General features: G+C 55.5%; 1 protein-coding gene across 2 annotated transcripts in view; it reads right to left on the bottom strand.

The window, feature by feature from the left end:
* Positions 1 to 157: 157 nt before the first annotated feature.
* FHOD1 (formin homology 2 domain containing 1) overlaps positions 158 to 15611 on the bottom strand; it is a 32421-nt gene continuing 16967 nt past the window's right edge. The window contains exons 5-22 of one of the 2 annotated variants that reach the window (XM_074286468.1): positions 15438 to 15543; positions 14880 to 14974; positions 11348 to 11459; positions 11166 to 11260; positions 10912 to 11055; positions 10632 to 10831; positions 7541 to 7642; positions 5596 to 5711; positions 4691 to 5310; positions 4255 to 4410; positions 2337 to 2519; positions 2012 to 2131; positions 1738 to 1899; positions 1465 to 1655; positions 1199 to 1391; positions 943 to 1105; positions 688 to 867; positions 158 to 457 (exon numbers count right to left, since the gene is read on the bottom strand). In XM_074286468.1, the coding sequence (XP_074142569.1) occupies positions 375 to 457; positions 688 to 867; positions 943 to 1105; positions 1199 to 1391; positions 1465 to 1655; positions 1738 to 1899; positions 2012 to 2131; positions 2337 to 2519; positions 4255 to 4410; positions 4691 to 5310; positions 5596 to 5711; positions 7541 to 7642; positions 10632 to 10831; positions 10912 to 11055; positions 11166 to 11260; positions 11348 to 11459; positions 14880 to 14974; positions 15438 to 15543 (3021 nt within the window). In that variant the 3' untranslated portion in view covers positions 158 to 374. Of the gene's footprint in view, positions 458 to 687; positions 1106 to 1198; positions 1392 to 1464; positions 1656 to 1737; positions 1900 to 2011; positions 2132 to 2336; positions 2520 to 4254; positions 4411 to 4690; positions 5311 to 5595; positions 5712 to 7540; positions 7643 to 10631; positions 10832 to 10911; positions 11056 to 11165; positions 11261 to 11347; positions 11460 to 14879; positions 14975 to 15437; positions 15544 to 15611 lie in introns of both variants that reach the window. The other variant, XM_074286467.1, reaches the window with a different exon arrangement.

Raw genomic sequence — 15611 nt, 5'->3', positions numbered from 1 at the left:
TGTATCTGTGTTGACGTGCTGGGAGGCACCTGCTGGACAGAGCCTACTGCACTGGCCAAGACTGAGTGACTAACAGGGCTGGAGGCTGATGCCCCAGGCTCCTTTGTCCTTCCCCAGAAGCTCAAATGCCTTCCAGCAGGAAAGAACACAGTTGGTTGGTTAAGGAATATCTTTATTCTCCTAGGCTAGGAATGGCTCTCACAACCTCACACACACACAGACACACACACACAACACAGGCTTATATACAAGTAATACTGTTCAGGCCCCTGGGCCCCCAAATTCTCCACCTCTTCTCCCTCACTGCCCTCCCCCACAGTGGAAGCCATGCTCTGGGAGGTTCCTGGAGGGGGAGGTAGTGAGGACCGCCCCTCTCACACCTCCAGACCTGGCCCTTTGCTCAGTCCCAATGCCTGCACCAGGTCATCGCCGAGGCCGCCTTTCAGAGTCCTCCTCACTGCGGGAGGAAACAGCATAGGTTAGCCATGGGGATGATGGTTGGGGTGTGTGTGGGGGGGTAAGGGCCCTGCAGGCCCACAGGGAGTGGGACCAGGGTAGTGCACTGGTGAAAAAGACTGGAACCTGGGCAACGGTGTCCCTTCCCTCTGAGGGTCTCTGCTGGCTTTTTTGTAAAGTGAGCAGAATTGCTCTAAGGGATTGACATTTTTAGTAGAGACTGTGACTTACAGGACTTCCTGTTGCCCCGAGATCGCTTGCGCTCTCGTGCAGCCAGGGCCCGCGGGCTGCTCCGGGTCACGGACTGTACCAGTCTGTCCATGATCTCATCCGAGGCGTCGGGGGGAGAGCTGGAGCCGGGGGGCTCCTCTGGGGGGGCCGCCGGGGCCGCTGTGGAGTTGGGGGCCATGCCTGGGGAGATGGCGGAGGGTTCAGGAAAGGGAGGGGGAGAAGCAAGGTCTGAAAGCCTCGATTCCCACCCTTTACCTCGGCTCCTTCGACTGTGGGTGGGGGCTTCAGACCCACTGGTCAGCAGGCTCCGCATGGTGACGTCGGTGTCCTTGTCCCCCTGACCTGGCCCGCTGCCCACGGCCACCGGCACAGGCAGTAGTCCCGAGGTCTCCCCGGCCACCGAAGAGAATTTCTCTGTCTGGACAGGAGAGGGGCAGGGTCAGCGGTGTCTCAGTCCCGTGGATGAGGGGATTTGGGGGGAGGGGTCCTGCGAGGGCCTCGGAAGGCTCACCTCGGTGATCATGCGCCCCCTAGTCTTGTTGCGCTCGCGGTAGGTGGCCCGCTTCCGCTGCTGCTGGAGGACTCGCTCCCGGCACGTGCGGTACTCCAGGGCAAACTCGTGAAGCGTCTGGCAGAAGGGCATCACGCGCACCTCCCGGGCTGCTTCTGCTGGGTATCCCAAGTAGAGCAGGAAGGCGCGGAACCTGGGGGAGCAAGGGCCGTGAGGCGGGGCCACGGGGCTGGACCCCGCCCCCACCTTACCTCCCGGCCCCGCACCTGTTGCACGTGCGCCGATGCACCACTTTGAGCATGGCGATGCGCCGGGCACACTGGCTGAGGAAGTGGGTGAGGCGGGCGCGCAGGGCCGGCGTCAGGTCGTGCTTGCTCAGGCTCCTCAGGTGCTCCTCGGCCGCCCGGCTCCGCTTCTCCAGCTGCTCCAGGTTCTCGGCCAGCACCTCAAAGTCCACCTGCAAGCAGGGAGGTGTCCCAGGCCAGGCGCCGTGCCCCCCCCACAGCCCTCCACCTCCCCCCCTATCCCCCCCCACTGACCTTGGCACACCGGGTGAGGGCTGGGATCTCCGAGTAGAGGTCGGAGGACTCGGGCTGGCTCTGGAGCACCAGGGTGCAGAGATGGTAGAGCAGGGACTGCCTGCGCACTGTGTCCTTCACCTCGGACACCTTCTCCAGGTAACTCAGCTCAAATCCGCTGCTCTGCAAGGTCACCTGCTCAGCCTGCCGCGCTCGGCGCCTCCCCCCCCCCCATGGGGCCCTTGGGGGGGGACACTGAGGTGGGGGCAGGAAGCCCCTTTCCGGGCCCACTCACCTGGGAGTTGTTGAGGAAGTTGCCCACGGCCAGGAGGGTGGCCAGGATGCAGCGGAACGTGGGGTTCTGGACCAGTTGTTGCATCCCCAGCTTCAGGTCAAACAGGGGCTCCGCAATCTCCTGTGGGCGGGGGAGGGAGTCCAGGTTACCCCACTGAAGCGGCTGCCCCAGCTCCCCAAAAGTGCCACTAAAGCAGCGCTTTTACCGACAACTTTCTGCAAAGAATCGGTCCTCTGCCCATCTGGCTCCTCTTGCCTCCAAACACCAGTAGGAGGCGCCCTCCCGTGGCCCTCCCCCGCGGGCCCATTCCCACGGCTCCGCGTACCCGCTCCATGGTCTCGTAATCCAGCTTGAAGGCCCACAGCTGCAGCCGGGCCGCCAGGCCGCCGACCGAGGCGAGGGTCAGCAGGAAGCTCTCGGCCGGGCCCAGGGGCACGTCCGGATTGGCCGCCTGGGCCTCCTGGATCTTCTGCCGCTCCTCCTCCGTGGGCACCATGGTCAGCAGTTTCTGTGGAGACACGCAGCCCCCGCTGTCTGTGCGCTCGGGCGCCCCCCAGTTTCCGGGGGGAGGGGAGGGGTGTGCTGACACCCCCTTATTTATTCCCGTAGGAGCCTGGAAAATCCCGGGGGGGGGGGGGGCGATTAACGTGTCAGCTTCTGGACTTCGGCCCTCCGGTGGGCGGGGGATCTCGGAGACCTCCAGACAGCCCGAGCCGTCACAGACCGCTGGAGCGGAAGGGACAACCACCCCGCCCTCCCATTCTGTGGATGAAGAAACTGAGGTCCGGGCGGCCCACTCGCCCACCCCGAGAGCTGATTAAAGGGTCCTAAGCACGTGTCCTAGGAATGGGTCTGAGCTCCAGCCCTTCCTCTAAGCCTCGGTTTCCCTGCCGGGAAAACGCAAGGTGTGCACAGTGGGCTCGTCCTCCACGGTTCCTAAAACTACTGCTACCCCTGCGCCCCTGCCTCACAGGTCAGTCAGAAACGCACTTTGTAACCCTGAAATGCAGCTTAAATGTGCCTCGGGCGAACTCTCCGGGGGAGAGCCGCCGGGTGCCGAGGAGTGTGCGAGGGCCGGAACGCTGACGGCCCGAGAGCCGGCCCCAGAAACGGAGCGCGGAGGGCCCGGAAGAAGTCCGGGCCTGAGAGCGGCTCTTTCCACCACAGGCTGTTGTAGGACTGTAAGAAGAGCCCCACCTCCAAAGAGTTAAGGACCCCCAGAGGCAACGGAAAGGCCCGCGGTTGGTCTGGCCAACTTGGGGTCACACAGGGAAGGCAGACACCCCAGCCCGAGCAGGAGGAGCAGGCAGACTTCAAACGTCCACTAGCCTGTCAACAGTCGGCTCGGCCGGGCTGAGGGGACTCGCCCAGAGCGCAGCCTCAGGGGAGGGGCTCAGAGGAGCCAGAGGGCTGGGAGCGTCTCATTGGGCAGGAAGAGAATCCCCAAGGGAAGTGACTGTGCAGGAGCACCAGGTGTGTGGGGGAGAGGGGGTCAGAGCAAGGGCTGGGTCCCCTGTCCCAGGGAGCTCCGTGAGGAAGGGGCCCCTGGAGGCCATGGGAACGAGGTCTTCCCGGCCCCAGGCCTGCGGCTGAGAAAACACTCCCTCAGCCCAGGAGGCCCAGGGAAGCACGGGCACACCCTGAGGCTAGGGGGGCCTGCCTAATTCAGGTGTCACCGCTGTCACCCTGGAGCAGGGATGCCACACAGACACAGGAAGGAAGATAAAGCTGGAACAAAAAGGGGAGAGGAGGAGGGCTGTGGAGGGAGCCCGGAGGGGAGCAGGGTGGCCACTTTTCGGTCTAAAAACCGGAACACAGGAAGGGGAGAACCTCCACCCCGCTGGGGGGTCCTCTCTTGTAGTTTTCAGAGACCCCCAGAAGTCAGGAGGAGATCATCTGGGGGTACAGAAATGAGCCGTTCGGGCTGGTTTTCCAGCCCTTGTACAGACGAGAAGGCTCCGAGTGTGCATGGAGCTCTAGGTGCCCGCCAGCAGGCCCGAGGGACGGCCTCAGGGGGTTCCTGACTCTGGGGTTCCTCCCAGACCTGAGAAATTCAGTTCAGGAACCATTCATTAGGGGGCTGAAGTACAGTTCTGTGAATCTCTATTAGTCCCGAGGCTGTGCTTCCTAATGCAAGTTTCGCTGCTGATTTAAGAGGAAAGGGGGCTTTGCTGGTACAAGTCGGGAGCTAGGATGGAGGGGCGCTTCTGCCCTTCACAGCCCCCCCAACCACCCCAACTCACCTCGATGCCATCCTTGCTGACAGCAAACTCATCGAAGCCCAGCAGGGCGGCTTTGATGACGTGGACGGGGGGCAGCGTCGTCAGGCCGATGTTGATGGCGTTGCTGCGTTTGGGGTCCAGCACCGTGGTCATCGTCCTTCGGCCTTCAGCAGCTTTCTGTAAGGGTCATGCAGGGCGGGGGTGGGAGCCAGCCCTGGCACGGGGGCTGAGGGGCATTCCTTGCCCTGGTAAACCCGAGGGCCCAGAAACAAGGCTGTGCCGGGGGAAGAAAGCTGGCTCTGTGTCTGAAGGCCTGGGCTTTAGTCCGGGCTCTGCCAGACTCTGTGTGACCCGTGTCGTGCCACTTCCCTTGGCTGGTAACTGGGCATGGGCCCTGACCAGGGGGTGGCTCTGCCCAGGCCGTGTGGCTGTTACGTCCCCGCGCTCAGGGAGGTACCTTGTTGGACATCACGTCCTTGGCTCTTGTCTCAAACAGGTGCTCCAGCTTTGCCGTGTCCACAGTCACAGGCTCCAGGGAGGCCCATAAGGTGGGGCTGGGGCCAAACCGGCCCGTCCCTTTGACCCCCTTTCCAGGCTTCAGCTCCCGCCAAAACAGCTTCAGGGTCTTCCTCTTGGGAGGGGGGGCAGGGCCATCGATGGCAGAAGGGCCTGGGGGAGGAGGGGGTAGCCCAGGGGGTGGGGGAGGAGGGGGTGCCCCCCCCAGGAGTGGGGGTGGGGGCGGAGGTGGGGGAGGGCATCCTGGGGGCAAAGGGGGTGGTGGTGGAGGATTCCCAGGGAGGGGCGGCGGGGCTGGGACATCTCCTCCAGCCGCAGGTGCCTCAGTGGCCAATAAGTCCTGGTCTTCATCCTCCCCTAGGTCGGAGAAATCTAAGTCTCCAATCCGGAGCGAAGGTTGGGGGCTGAGCGGCTCTGTGGGGGCCTTAGCCTCTGCAGCCAGGACCTCCGACTCCAGGCCCCGCTGGGCCAAACTCAGGGTCCGGGGCAGGGGGCTTCTCGGGCTGGTTGGGGGGCGGGGCAGGGGCTCTGGCTCTGGGCTGCTCCACAGCTCTCGGGGGTCTGTGAAGAGAGAAGAAGGTCATTCCCATGGTCACTGTACAAGTCAAAGGTCAAGCTCTCCTCAGCACAACCACCTCCTCCTTCGAGGGGCAGAGGGTATTCAGAGCACTATAGTTTGGAGAAATGACCTCCCACCGAGCCCTCCTCACCTGGGGGGCCATCAGTGACCTCCCACCGTCCCCAGCACCTCCTCACCTGGGGGGCCATCAGTGACCTCCCACCATCCCCAGCACCTCCTCACCTGGGGGTATCAGTGACCTCCCACCGTCCCCAGCACCTCCTCACCTGGGTGCCCATCAGACTCGTCTGGCACGGCCCCGGCGAGGGCCTCAGCCCGCCCCTGGGCCAAGGCAGCCTGCTTCTCGGTTTCAGCTGCCGCCACGTTCTCCAGGAAACGGGCTCTGCAGGAGAGCTCCCATTGGTGCCCAGTACCTGGGTCCCTCTGCAGCCTGCCTTCCTCAGGGCTGTGGGGCTCGGGCCCACCCCGCCGGCCAACAGCAAGCCCACTGTGCTACCCAGACCGAGGCCGGCTTCCGCCGGCAGGGCTCTCCCCAACCACGCAGCCCCAGGCCCCTGCACGGGCACACACAGCCCGTGTAAGCAGCAGCCCATGCACGGAGCGGGGAGCGCGGGTCTGGCCCGCAGGGCCTGGGACTGAAGCCTCTGCCACTCCCTGACTGATGTTCAGGAGTCATTTAGCACTGGGCCTCCCTGTTCTTCTCTGTGAAATGCAGAACCCAACTAGGAAATCTCCAGTCTGCCTCAGGCTTTCAGATCTTAAATGGAAGGCCGGCCCCCTGCCCTCTTCTCAAGGACTTAGACCACTATGGGAGCCCCTGCCCCCAAACCTGGACCACCACTGACTCCTCTGGACAATGGGACAGCTTGTCTGGACTTGCTGAAACCAGCCAGGACCTTTTTAACACCGTGTTTAAAACATTTTTGTATTTTCTTGTGAAATGGTTTCATTCTCTTTGTTCTGAGACAGCTTCTTCTTTGGACCTTGGAGGTCCTGAATCCTGGGCCACCTGAATCAGGGCCACCAAAGCCCCCACTAGCCTTCTGAGGTAACCCCTCCTTAGTTCCCTCCTTCAGCCTTATCCCGTCGAGGCAGGGCCCGAAGGCCCGTCCTTCTATGGCTCTCTCTGGCATCCTCCCGAGTCCGGCCTCCCCTCATCCCTCGGCCTCTTCCCTCTCCAGGCTGTCCCAGATCTCTGGTAGCCATTCAGCTGGAGAGCCGAGTGAGGCATCTTGGGGCCTTCCCCATCATCCGTATTCCTCATCTCAGTGCCAGGCTAGGTCTGGACAGCCTCCAGTTCAAAGGGGACACTTTTCTGTCTGCTGGGCCCTTTCCTGGGCCAGTCCAATTTTTGTTTTTTAAAGAGTGAGGGTAGGAACTAGATGTGGAATTGAGGGGGAGAAATGGCTGCTCCTGCACATGAGGAAGCGGTTCTGAAGCAGTGAGCACAAAGTCCTGAGCAGGGCCAGGCCAAGCCGGCCCCACTCTGTACTTACTCCAACCTGCTCAGCACAGGTGGAACCCTCGGGACCCCCGGCATGGCAGGGCTCTCAGGGGCCCTAGGGGAAGAGAGTCGTTCACCTACAGCACTCACCCCCGAGTCCACCTGTCACCGCCCCGTTCCAAACTAGCTTAGTCTCTCTCAGACACACACTGATCCCCGGGAAGCTCTCATCCCCATGAGCCTCTCCCAACTTTTCAAGCACCTCCTCCCCACTGCTGGATCCCCAGCTCCCAGGAGAGGAGGAGGGAGGGGGAAGGAGGAAAGAGATGGGGAGGAAGATGCTGAAATCTGGGAGTGCAGGGAAATCACAGGAGGGAAAGGGGGAAGAGAAGGAGAGGGGAGAGAAAATGGAGGGGAAAGAGAGGGGAGCAGGAGACACGTGGTCCAAGAGGGCCAGAGGTTCTGCTCACTTTAGTCACTTACCAAAGAGGAACAGTTTGATGGAGTCTGGAAAAAGAGAGAAAAGTTGGGCAGGGGATGGCCGGAGGTGCCCAGGGAGGGGGCAGGTGTCCCAGAGAGGGCACAAAGCTGGGCTAGCACAGGAAGAGAGCAAAAGGGACAGGCAGAGAGAGGGGCCCAGGGCTGGGCAGCAGACCCTTTGGTTATCAGCTTGTACATCCCCAGAGGATGAGAGCTGGCTGTGAGCCAATGGGCCACGAGAAGGGGAAACCAAGGGGACAGAGGCTGGAGTCCCATCCCTGACTTACTTATAGATGCTTCTTTCACCCGGTGCATCTGCAGGGGGGGCCACAGTGGGGCTGGGGAACAGGACCACTGAGGAACTGTGGCAGGGGGCTGGGCCTACAGGGCTGGAGTCAGGACCGTTAGTTAGTAAGGGCTGGTTGCTTCCCTCCTGTTCCTTTTTTACCTCTCCCTCTGCCTTCCCAAACAGACTCCTCCCAGCATGAGCCCCCCATCCCAATCCTGCGACTTCTCAGTTCTCTCCTAGGCCATCACCCCTGCACTGACCACTCTCCCTTCTCCCCCCCCCAAACCTTTGGTGAACCAGTACAAATCTCTCTCTCTCTCTGTCTCTCTCTGTCTCTCTGTCGCTCTGTCTCTCTCTCTGTCTCTGTCTGTTTGTCTCTCTGTCTCTCTGTCTGTCTCTGTCTCTCTGTCTGTCTCTGTCTCTCTGTCTCTCTGTCTCTCTCTCTGTCTCTCTCTGTCTCTCTGTCTCTGTCTCTCTGTCTCTCTGTCTGTCTCTCTGTCTGTCTGTCTCTCTCTCTGTCTCTCTGTCTCTCTCTCTCTCTCTGTCTCTCTGTCTCTCTCTCTGTCTGTCTGTCTCTCTCTGTCTCTCTGTCGCTCTGTCTCTCTCTCTGTCTCTGTCTGTTTGTCTCTCTGTCTGTCTCTCTCTGTCTCTCTCTCTCTCTCTCTGTCTGTCTGTCTCTCTGTCTCTCTCTGTCTCTCTGTCTGTCTGTCTCTGTCTCTCTGTCTGTCTCTGTCTCTCTATCTCTGTCTCTCTGTCTGTATCTGTCTCTCTGTCTCTCTCTCTGTCTGTCTCTGTCTCTCTGTCTCTGTCTCTCTGTCTCTGTCTCTCTGTCTCTCTCTCTCTCTCACACACACACACACACACACACACATCATTTTTCTGCCTGTGCCCTACCAAGACTCAGCCTTGGACTGTGCCCCCCATCAGCCGCCTTCACTTCCACACACATGCTGATGAATGAACGGGGAATCAATCTGACTGGGTCCTTCCAAATTTGTTACATAAGGCAATCCTACTGGACCTCCCTTATCAATTCACCATCCCACACTCCACAGCGACTCTGCCCAACCTTTTCATCCCTCCTCAAGCCCGTTTCTTGATACTGGAGCCATTCTCTGTGAGCTTCTCTCTATTCTCTCATTCACTTTCGCTGCACCCTTTCCCTTCACCCCTATATCCCATGAAGAGATGGTCTTATTCCTTAGCTAGGCTGTCTACTTGTTTAAGAGATCCCGTTCCATCCCATTTCCTCCAGGATACTGGCCCCTCTATAATCCCTGTGCTCTCACACACCTGACTCCCTCACTGTCTACTGGCTTCTGTCTATAAACATATCAGTATCTCCCCCACCTTCAAAAAATCCCCTCACCTGGGGAATGTAAATTGTTAGCACTAATATCTGTCTGCCCAGGTTGCATGTACCTTCGGATTCTAATGTTTATTGTGCAACAAGAAAATGATATTCACACACATGTATTGTACCTAGACTATATTGTAACACATGTAAAATGTATGGTATTGCCTGTCGTCGGGGGGAGGGAATAAGGGAGGGGGGGTAATTTGGAAAAATGAATACAAGGGATAATATTATAAAATATATATATATATATAATAAAAAAAAAATAAAAAAAAAATAAATTAAAAAAAAAAAATCCCCTCACCTGATTTTTGTAATTATGTTCATACAGTTCCTAGGTTTATCCTGATAGGTAGAATTCTAAGTCTAATATTTTATATTGTTTAGTTATTTGCTAATTTTTTATTCAAAAATCTTGTATCAATATTTATTGGAGAGATTGGTGTGTAATTTTCTTTATCTGTTTTAACTCTTCCCCTCCCTTGATTTTTTGCTAACTAGCATCCTTTGCTGTTTTGTGGCTAAGCTCCTGAAGGACATCTATCACAAATGCCTCAACTTCCTCCCCTTCTTCACCCCCTGCAAACTGCCATCTGATCTCATCATTCCACTGAAGTTATCGGTGATTTTCTAATTTCCAAATCCATTCATTTTTTCTTATTCCTCACCCTCCTTGACCCCTCTGAAGTCTGCCCTGGTTGAGCATTCTCTCCTCCACGATCCCCCTTTTTCCCTCTAGATTTTCAGGGTACGACTCTCACCTAGTTCTCCTCCTCCATATTTGACCTCTCCTTGTCTCTTTTCCCTCCGTACTCCTTCACTTGATGATCTCATTAGCTCCCTGAATTTCATTATCATTTTTAGGATACTGATTCTCAGATCTTCCTCTCTGCTGACCTCCAATACAGCTGCCTTCATCTTGCAGTGGATGTCTAAGAGACATCTTGAACTCTATATGTCCAAAACTGAACCTGTTTTTCTTCCCTCTAAAACCTCTCTCTTTTCAAATTTCCCTATTACTGCTAAGGACACTACACACCCTCCCAGTCCCCCACCCAGGAGTTATCCTGGGCCTAACCCCTCACCTCTAAGCTCAAGGCCTCTGCACCCTCTCTTAAGTACGCCCCCTTCTCTCCTCTGATGCCCCCGGTAAAAGCCCTCACCCTTCTGTGCCTGGACTGCTTCGTGCCTCAAGCTCTCCTTGCTCTGACCCACCCTCCATTTGATCTCATTTGGTCTCCATCCCTGCAAGGTTCTCACTCCTCATCTCTCCTTTCTGGCTTCCTTTAAGTCTCAACTAAAACTCCGTCTTTTATAAGAAGCCTTCCCAACCTCTGTTAATTATTATTTGTCCCACACATAGCTTGATTTGTGTATGTGTGAGCATGTTCTCTCTCCTATTAGATCGTGAGTGAGGGCTTTCTTTTGTCTCTCTGTATCCACTCAGTCAGTCAAGAAAAGTTTGTTGGGCACTCACTGTGTGCCAGCCGCTGGAGATACAAGAGGCAGAAGACAGTCTCTGTCCTCTGGAGAGCTCACAGTCTGGGCAAACACAATATGCCCAAACAGGCTAAATATAAACTCAATAGGAAATAAGAGAGAAGGCCCTAGAGCAGGGCTTCTCGTGGAAGATTTCGGTTGGGACTTAAAGAAAGCCTGAGGAAGCAGGGTATTCTAGGCACACGGTAGGCACTTAATAAACCTCATTGCTGCTGCCTTGACCCCCACTTACCGAGGAGGAGCTTCCACAGGAGACTTGGGCAGAGGCAGGATTGGGCAGCTTGCCCTGGCAGGGGAGCCGATGTTGCCAGGCCCCGCGCCCTCCAGAGACCGCCGGCTCCTCTTCCCCTCCTCTGACGCCGGCTTCCTGCGCTCCCGCCGCACTCCTGGCACCCCCTCTTCGGGGTCCCCATCCTCTAGCCGTAGGGCACTCTGAGAAAGCGGAGAGGCAGAAGTGATCTGGGAGCCCCGGTGCCTTGGTTCCCCCGGGGCCCCAGATCTGTGAGCCTTACCTCATAGAGGACAAGCTGTACCCTGAGGTCGGCATCTGTGCCCGAGCTGCCCAGGTGCTTCTGCACAATGCCCTCCATGCCCTGCTGCTCCAGCGCATCCGTCACATCATAGAATGAGTCCTGGTCAGGAAGGGCTGCCAGCGTCTGCGGGACAAGCTGGCGGTGAGGCAGGCCCTCGGGGCCCTGAGGGGTGCTGACACGTGGGGGGGTGTGGAAGGGGAGGGTCTTCACCAGCCCCAGGAGCCCCCAGGCACCTTGTTGATCAGCGTCATGGTGAACACCAGCAGCTCTGAGTCGGCTCCGTTCTTCTCTTCCAGGATAGACACAAAGGTGGCCCACGGGTAGGCACCTGGCGAACGGGGGAGAGGAGAGGATTGTGGGAAGTCCCGGGGGCAGCAGCAAGGAGAAGGGAGAGGACAGAGGAAGGGTATCTGACCAGTGGCATTGGCAACAGCGTTGACAGCGTGGATGAAGAGCCGGGCATTAGTCTCTGCATATTCCACAAACACCAGAAGGAGCTTCAGGGAGGTCTTCACCACCAGGCGGGACTGGGGAGAAGGAGGTGTCCAGTAAGTAGGGTCATATCATTCAGGCCGGGTTATAGGCTTGGGGATGAAGGGAGTTTCCCATGTAGAAGCAGAGGATGAGGCAGGGAAGGTCATACAAGAGGAACCTGGGAAGGGGGACGCTTTGTCTCCAGGGGACGTCCCTTGCGGGATGTCTTTGGGTAAAGCACATGGAGAAGTTTCTGTTCTTCCCCCAGAGCAGGAAAGAAAAGTATGGTTAATAGTAGTCAGGATTAGGACAGCTCCATGTTTTTCAGAATCTAAACCACTCAGAACCAGAAAGAACCTTAGAATGTTAGAACAATTCTTGTTATCTAGCTCCACTTCGCCTCTGCCATTCATTGTGGTAATCAGACCTCAGATCAATCAATCAACAAGGATTTATTAAACACTGGTTACAGGCCAGACCCGTTGTTAGGTACAAAGGCTACAAATGCAATAAGAGAAGCAGTCCTTACTCATGTCACACCAAGAAGCACTTTATTTTTTGCTATAAGAAATTTTTTAATATATTTCTTTAAAATTTAATTGAGTTTTCAGTTCCACATTTTCTCTCCACGCATTTCCCTATCCCCAACTGAGAAAACAAGAAAAATAAAATCCTCATTGCAAATACTTATAGTCGAGTAAAGCAAACTCCTGCATTGGGCATCTCCATAAAAATGTCTCAGTCTGCACTTCCCCCTCAAGGAGGGAATTATCAGGCCTCAAGAAGCATCTGTGAAGCTGCTGGGCTTAGCTGGGAACAGAAAGAGCAGGTAGAAGAATTCATGGACGCAAAAAGAAGTTGGTGGGGTCAGGGAAGCCTTCAGATAAAAGGCGGTGTCTTGGAGGAGCTGAAGGTAAAGAGGGACGGCATGCTGGGCACAGGGGACAGCCAGTGCAAAGGCAAAGAGGCAAGACATGGAGTGTCCCATGTGAGGAACATCGAGAAAATCCCTTTGATGGATTGAAGAATGCAGGAGGGGGAGTAAGGGGCTGGAAAGGCTGAGTTTGTCCAAGGGACAGCTGATGATGTTGGACTGATGCTTGGGGCTGGAAAAGCAGCGTCAGGAGCCACTGGCATAAGGATAATAATCAAGGTCGTGGGAGTGATGAGGAATCAAAACAAAGAACCAGGGGTTTAGAATAGAGACTCGGCAACATTCATGTTTAGGGGGGATGATCTGGACAATAAAATAATGAAGGGGGTAGTTAGACAGGTAAGGAAAGAACCAGGAGGAAACAATACAAGGAAAGAGTATCCAGGAAAGGGTAGACAGCAAGGTCGTACGCAGCAGAAGGGTTGCCAGCATCTGAAACGATTGTACATCCCAAGATTTTGATCCCTGAAATTCCCTTCTGACCCTAACCTCTTTTCCTCACTCGTCCTGGATTCATACTCTTCCCTGCAACCTTCAATCCCACCATCTTTCTCTGTATTCCCAGGCTACTGTTCATTTTCCTTCCTTTATATTTGTCATTTAGAATTAACCAGCTCAATAAAGTTCACTGTCCTTCACCTTGAACTCCCCATCTCCCTTAGTTTTGGACTACTAATCCTCAATCCTAGTCATCTCCTCCTTTCCCATTTATCATCTGTCTTTTCTACTGTTATTCTTAAACTAAGATTTTGACCTCAGGCCGCTAGGTGGAAGAATGGGTAGAAACTCATCTTTCTGAGTTCAAATCCAGCTAATTCCTAGCTGTGTGACCTGGGCAAGTCACTTTACCCAGTTTGCCTCAGTTTTCTCATCTATAAAATGAGCTGGAGAAGGAAATGTCCAACCACTTTATTATCTTTGCCAAGAAAACTCCAATGGGCTCATGAAGAGTCAGATAAAAATAAAAATATCTGAACTACAACAATGTTTTTTGAATTCAAATACCTAAGATGTTGATTAAAAATGTATCTTTTTTTTTTTCTTTTAGCATTTCTGCTTCATGCTGAGAGATTTTTAAAAATTCACACGCAAAAGTTATAATCAGTTTGTGTCTAATGTTGCCACTAGCCAGGACCTATTTAAATGTTGCTGGAAGAAAGGGCTGACAACGTCCCCTACAGAATCGCTGGGTACTCAGTGTTCTAGGTGTTCATGGGTGATTCTAATACTTTTGGAGTTGGGAATGTAAGCAGAGAGATTCCACACTAGCCTTGCAGACTTCTCCTTCGCTCCTCCCTTCGCCCATCATCCTAGATCTGGCCCTCGCCATCTCTCTCCTGGATTACTCGTCTCCCGATGTGTTTCCCTCCTTGCCAGAAATCCTCCACCCAACAACCAAAATAACTTTCCTAATCTATAAGCATGGCCATGTCCTTCCTCTGACTGAGAAGCTTCCTACTGCCTTCAGAATAAAATGTGAGCTCTTCATCCTGACAACTCCGACCCAATTACCCACCCCAGCTTTATTTCCTACTCTTCTCCTTCACACACTCCTTGCACCTGGGCCGCTAGCTGCCCCTGCTCTCGTCTGCTCCACAATCGCCTGCCCGGATATCTCCTCCTCTTCTCCACCTGCTGAAATCCTTCTCTTGCTCTGAGGCTCCGTCGGGTGCTGCCTCAGGAAGTTTTCCTCCATTTCCCCCCTAAAAGTGCTTGTCATTTGCTCTAAAGATTTTTACAGCCCTTTGCTTAGACTTCTCTTTTTCTCCTGTTACCTTCTGCTTTTACACAAATGACTGGAATCCACATGTTCCCTGTAAGTGAGCAGAGTGACTAATTTCACATTATCTTTGCTGTCTTAAACTGAAGATGGGATGTCGGGGCTGGTAGTCTGGGAACTCCATGGAACACTGGGGAGTTACACGGACAGGACCTGAGCCAGAGGCGTGCCTTTATGAGGACCTTCTCTCCTTTGGGGGACGAGTGAAGAGGAAGGAATGGCTCCTGTTCGGACCACTTTCCTGCCCCCAAATCAGTGATGCTCATGGATGTGCTTGTGGACTTCTGGGGTACTTGGGCCATGCTCGGAGGGAGCAGGACTGGAGGGATGTGATACGGAGAAGCCCAGTACTTCCAAACCAGATGGCATTCATCGGCTGGAGGGAGGGGGAGCGCCTTGGATGTAAGGGAGGAGGTCCTCAGAAAAGCTGGCCACCTGCTTCTCATTCTTCCTTCACTACCATCCCCCTTTTGGTACCTCTTCCCCCATGAAAACTAAGCTTCTGGAGGAAGAGGGATTTTCTTTTTGCTTTTATTTATATATAATCTTTGCTTCAATCTTTGTGGGCTGACTTTACTGATGAGGAAACTGAGGCAGAGATGCAGTAGTGAGTTGTTCAAGGTCCCAGAGTTAGTGCCAGAAGCTGAATTAGAACTCAGAACTCCTGACGGCCCTCACCACCTCCTCCCTCTCTTTTTTACTGCAGTGTTCAGTGTTGGCTGCCCGTACAAGCAGAAGTGATGGAGGCAGGTTACTCACCATGCTGGCACAGAGCGTGTAGAGCCACTGAACGGTCTCACTGTGTTCCACCACTCCCAGCATCCCATCCACGAACAGCATCACCTGGCCTAGGGCTGGGGGAGGGCGGGGGCTGGTCAGCCTGACAAGGGCCAGTCCCCGGAGCCAGCCAGCCAGGCACCAGCAAGGATTTGTTAAGCATTTACTAGGGGCCAGGCACTGAGCCCTGGAGACACAAAGAAAGGGGAAATTCCCTGCCCCCAAGGAGTCTAATGGGAGAGAACGTGATACATACAGGCAAAGTGGAGGTGACCACCTGAGGCATGGGGAGGGGAGGAAAGGCCTTCTGCAGAAGGGCCATTGAGTATTAAAAAGCCAGGGCAGAGCACAAGGCAAAGGCCTGGAGGTGGGAGATGGGCCAGCCAGGAGGTCGGTGGGCTGGACTAGGACTGTGAGGAGGAGGGTAAAGTGGGAGAAGGCCGGAAGCAGAGGAGGGGGCGAGTCCTAAAGGCTCAGGAAGCCCGGAGATGCAGCATGGGCTGGGCCGTGGAGGGACAGGGCCGGGAGGACCAGACTGACCTCGGAGGATGTAGCTCTGGTAGTTGTGGTCCGCAGCGGCCCCCACCCGGATCAGGCAGCTCAGGCCCTCGGAGTGCACAAACTCGGGGACCAGGTCCTTGTCCTCCTACAGGGGCGTGAGGAGGAGCTCAGGGGGAGCCCCTCCAGGAGCTCCCCCCTCCCTCTCCCCTCCCA

The sequence above is a fragment of the Sminthopsis crassicaudata genome, chromosome 2, assembly GCF_048593235.1.
Source record: "Sminthopsis crassicaudata isolate SCR6 chromosome 2, ASM4859323v1, whole genome shotgun sequence".
NCBI classification, from domain to species: Eukaryota; Metazoa; Chordata; class Mammalia; order Dasyuromorphia; family Dasyuridae; genus Sminthopsis; species Sminthopsis crassicaudata.
The sequence above is the reverse complement of the archived record's forward strand: the minus strand, read 5'-3'. Positions and strand labels throughout refer to the sequence as shown.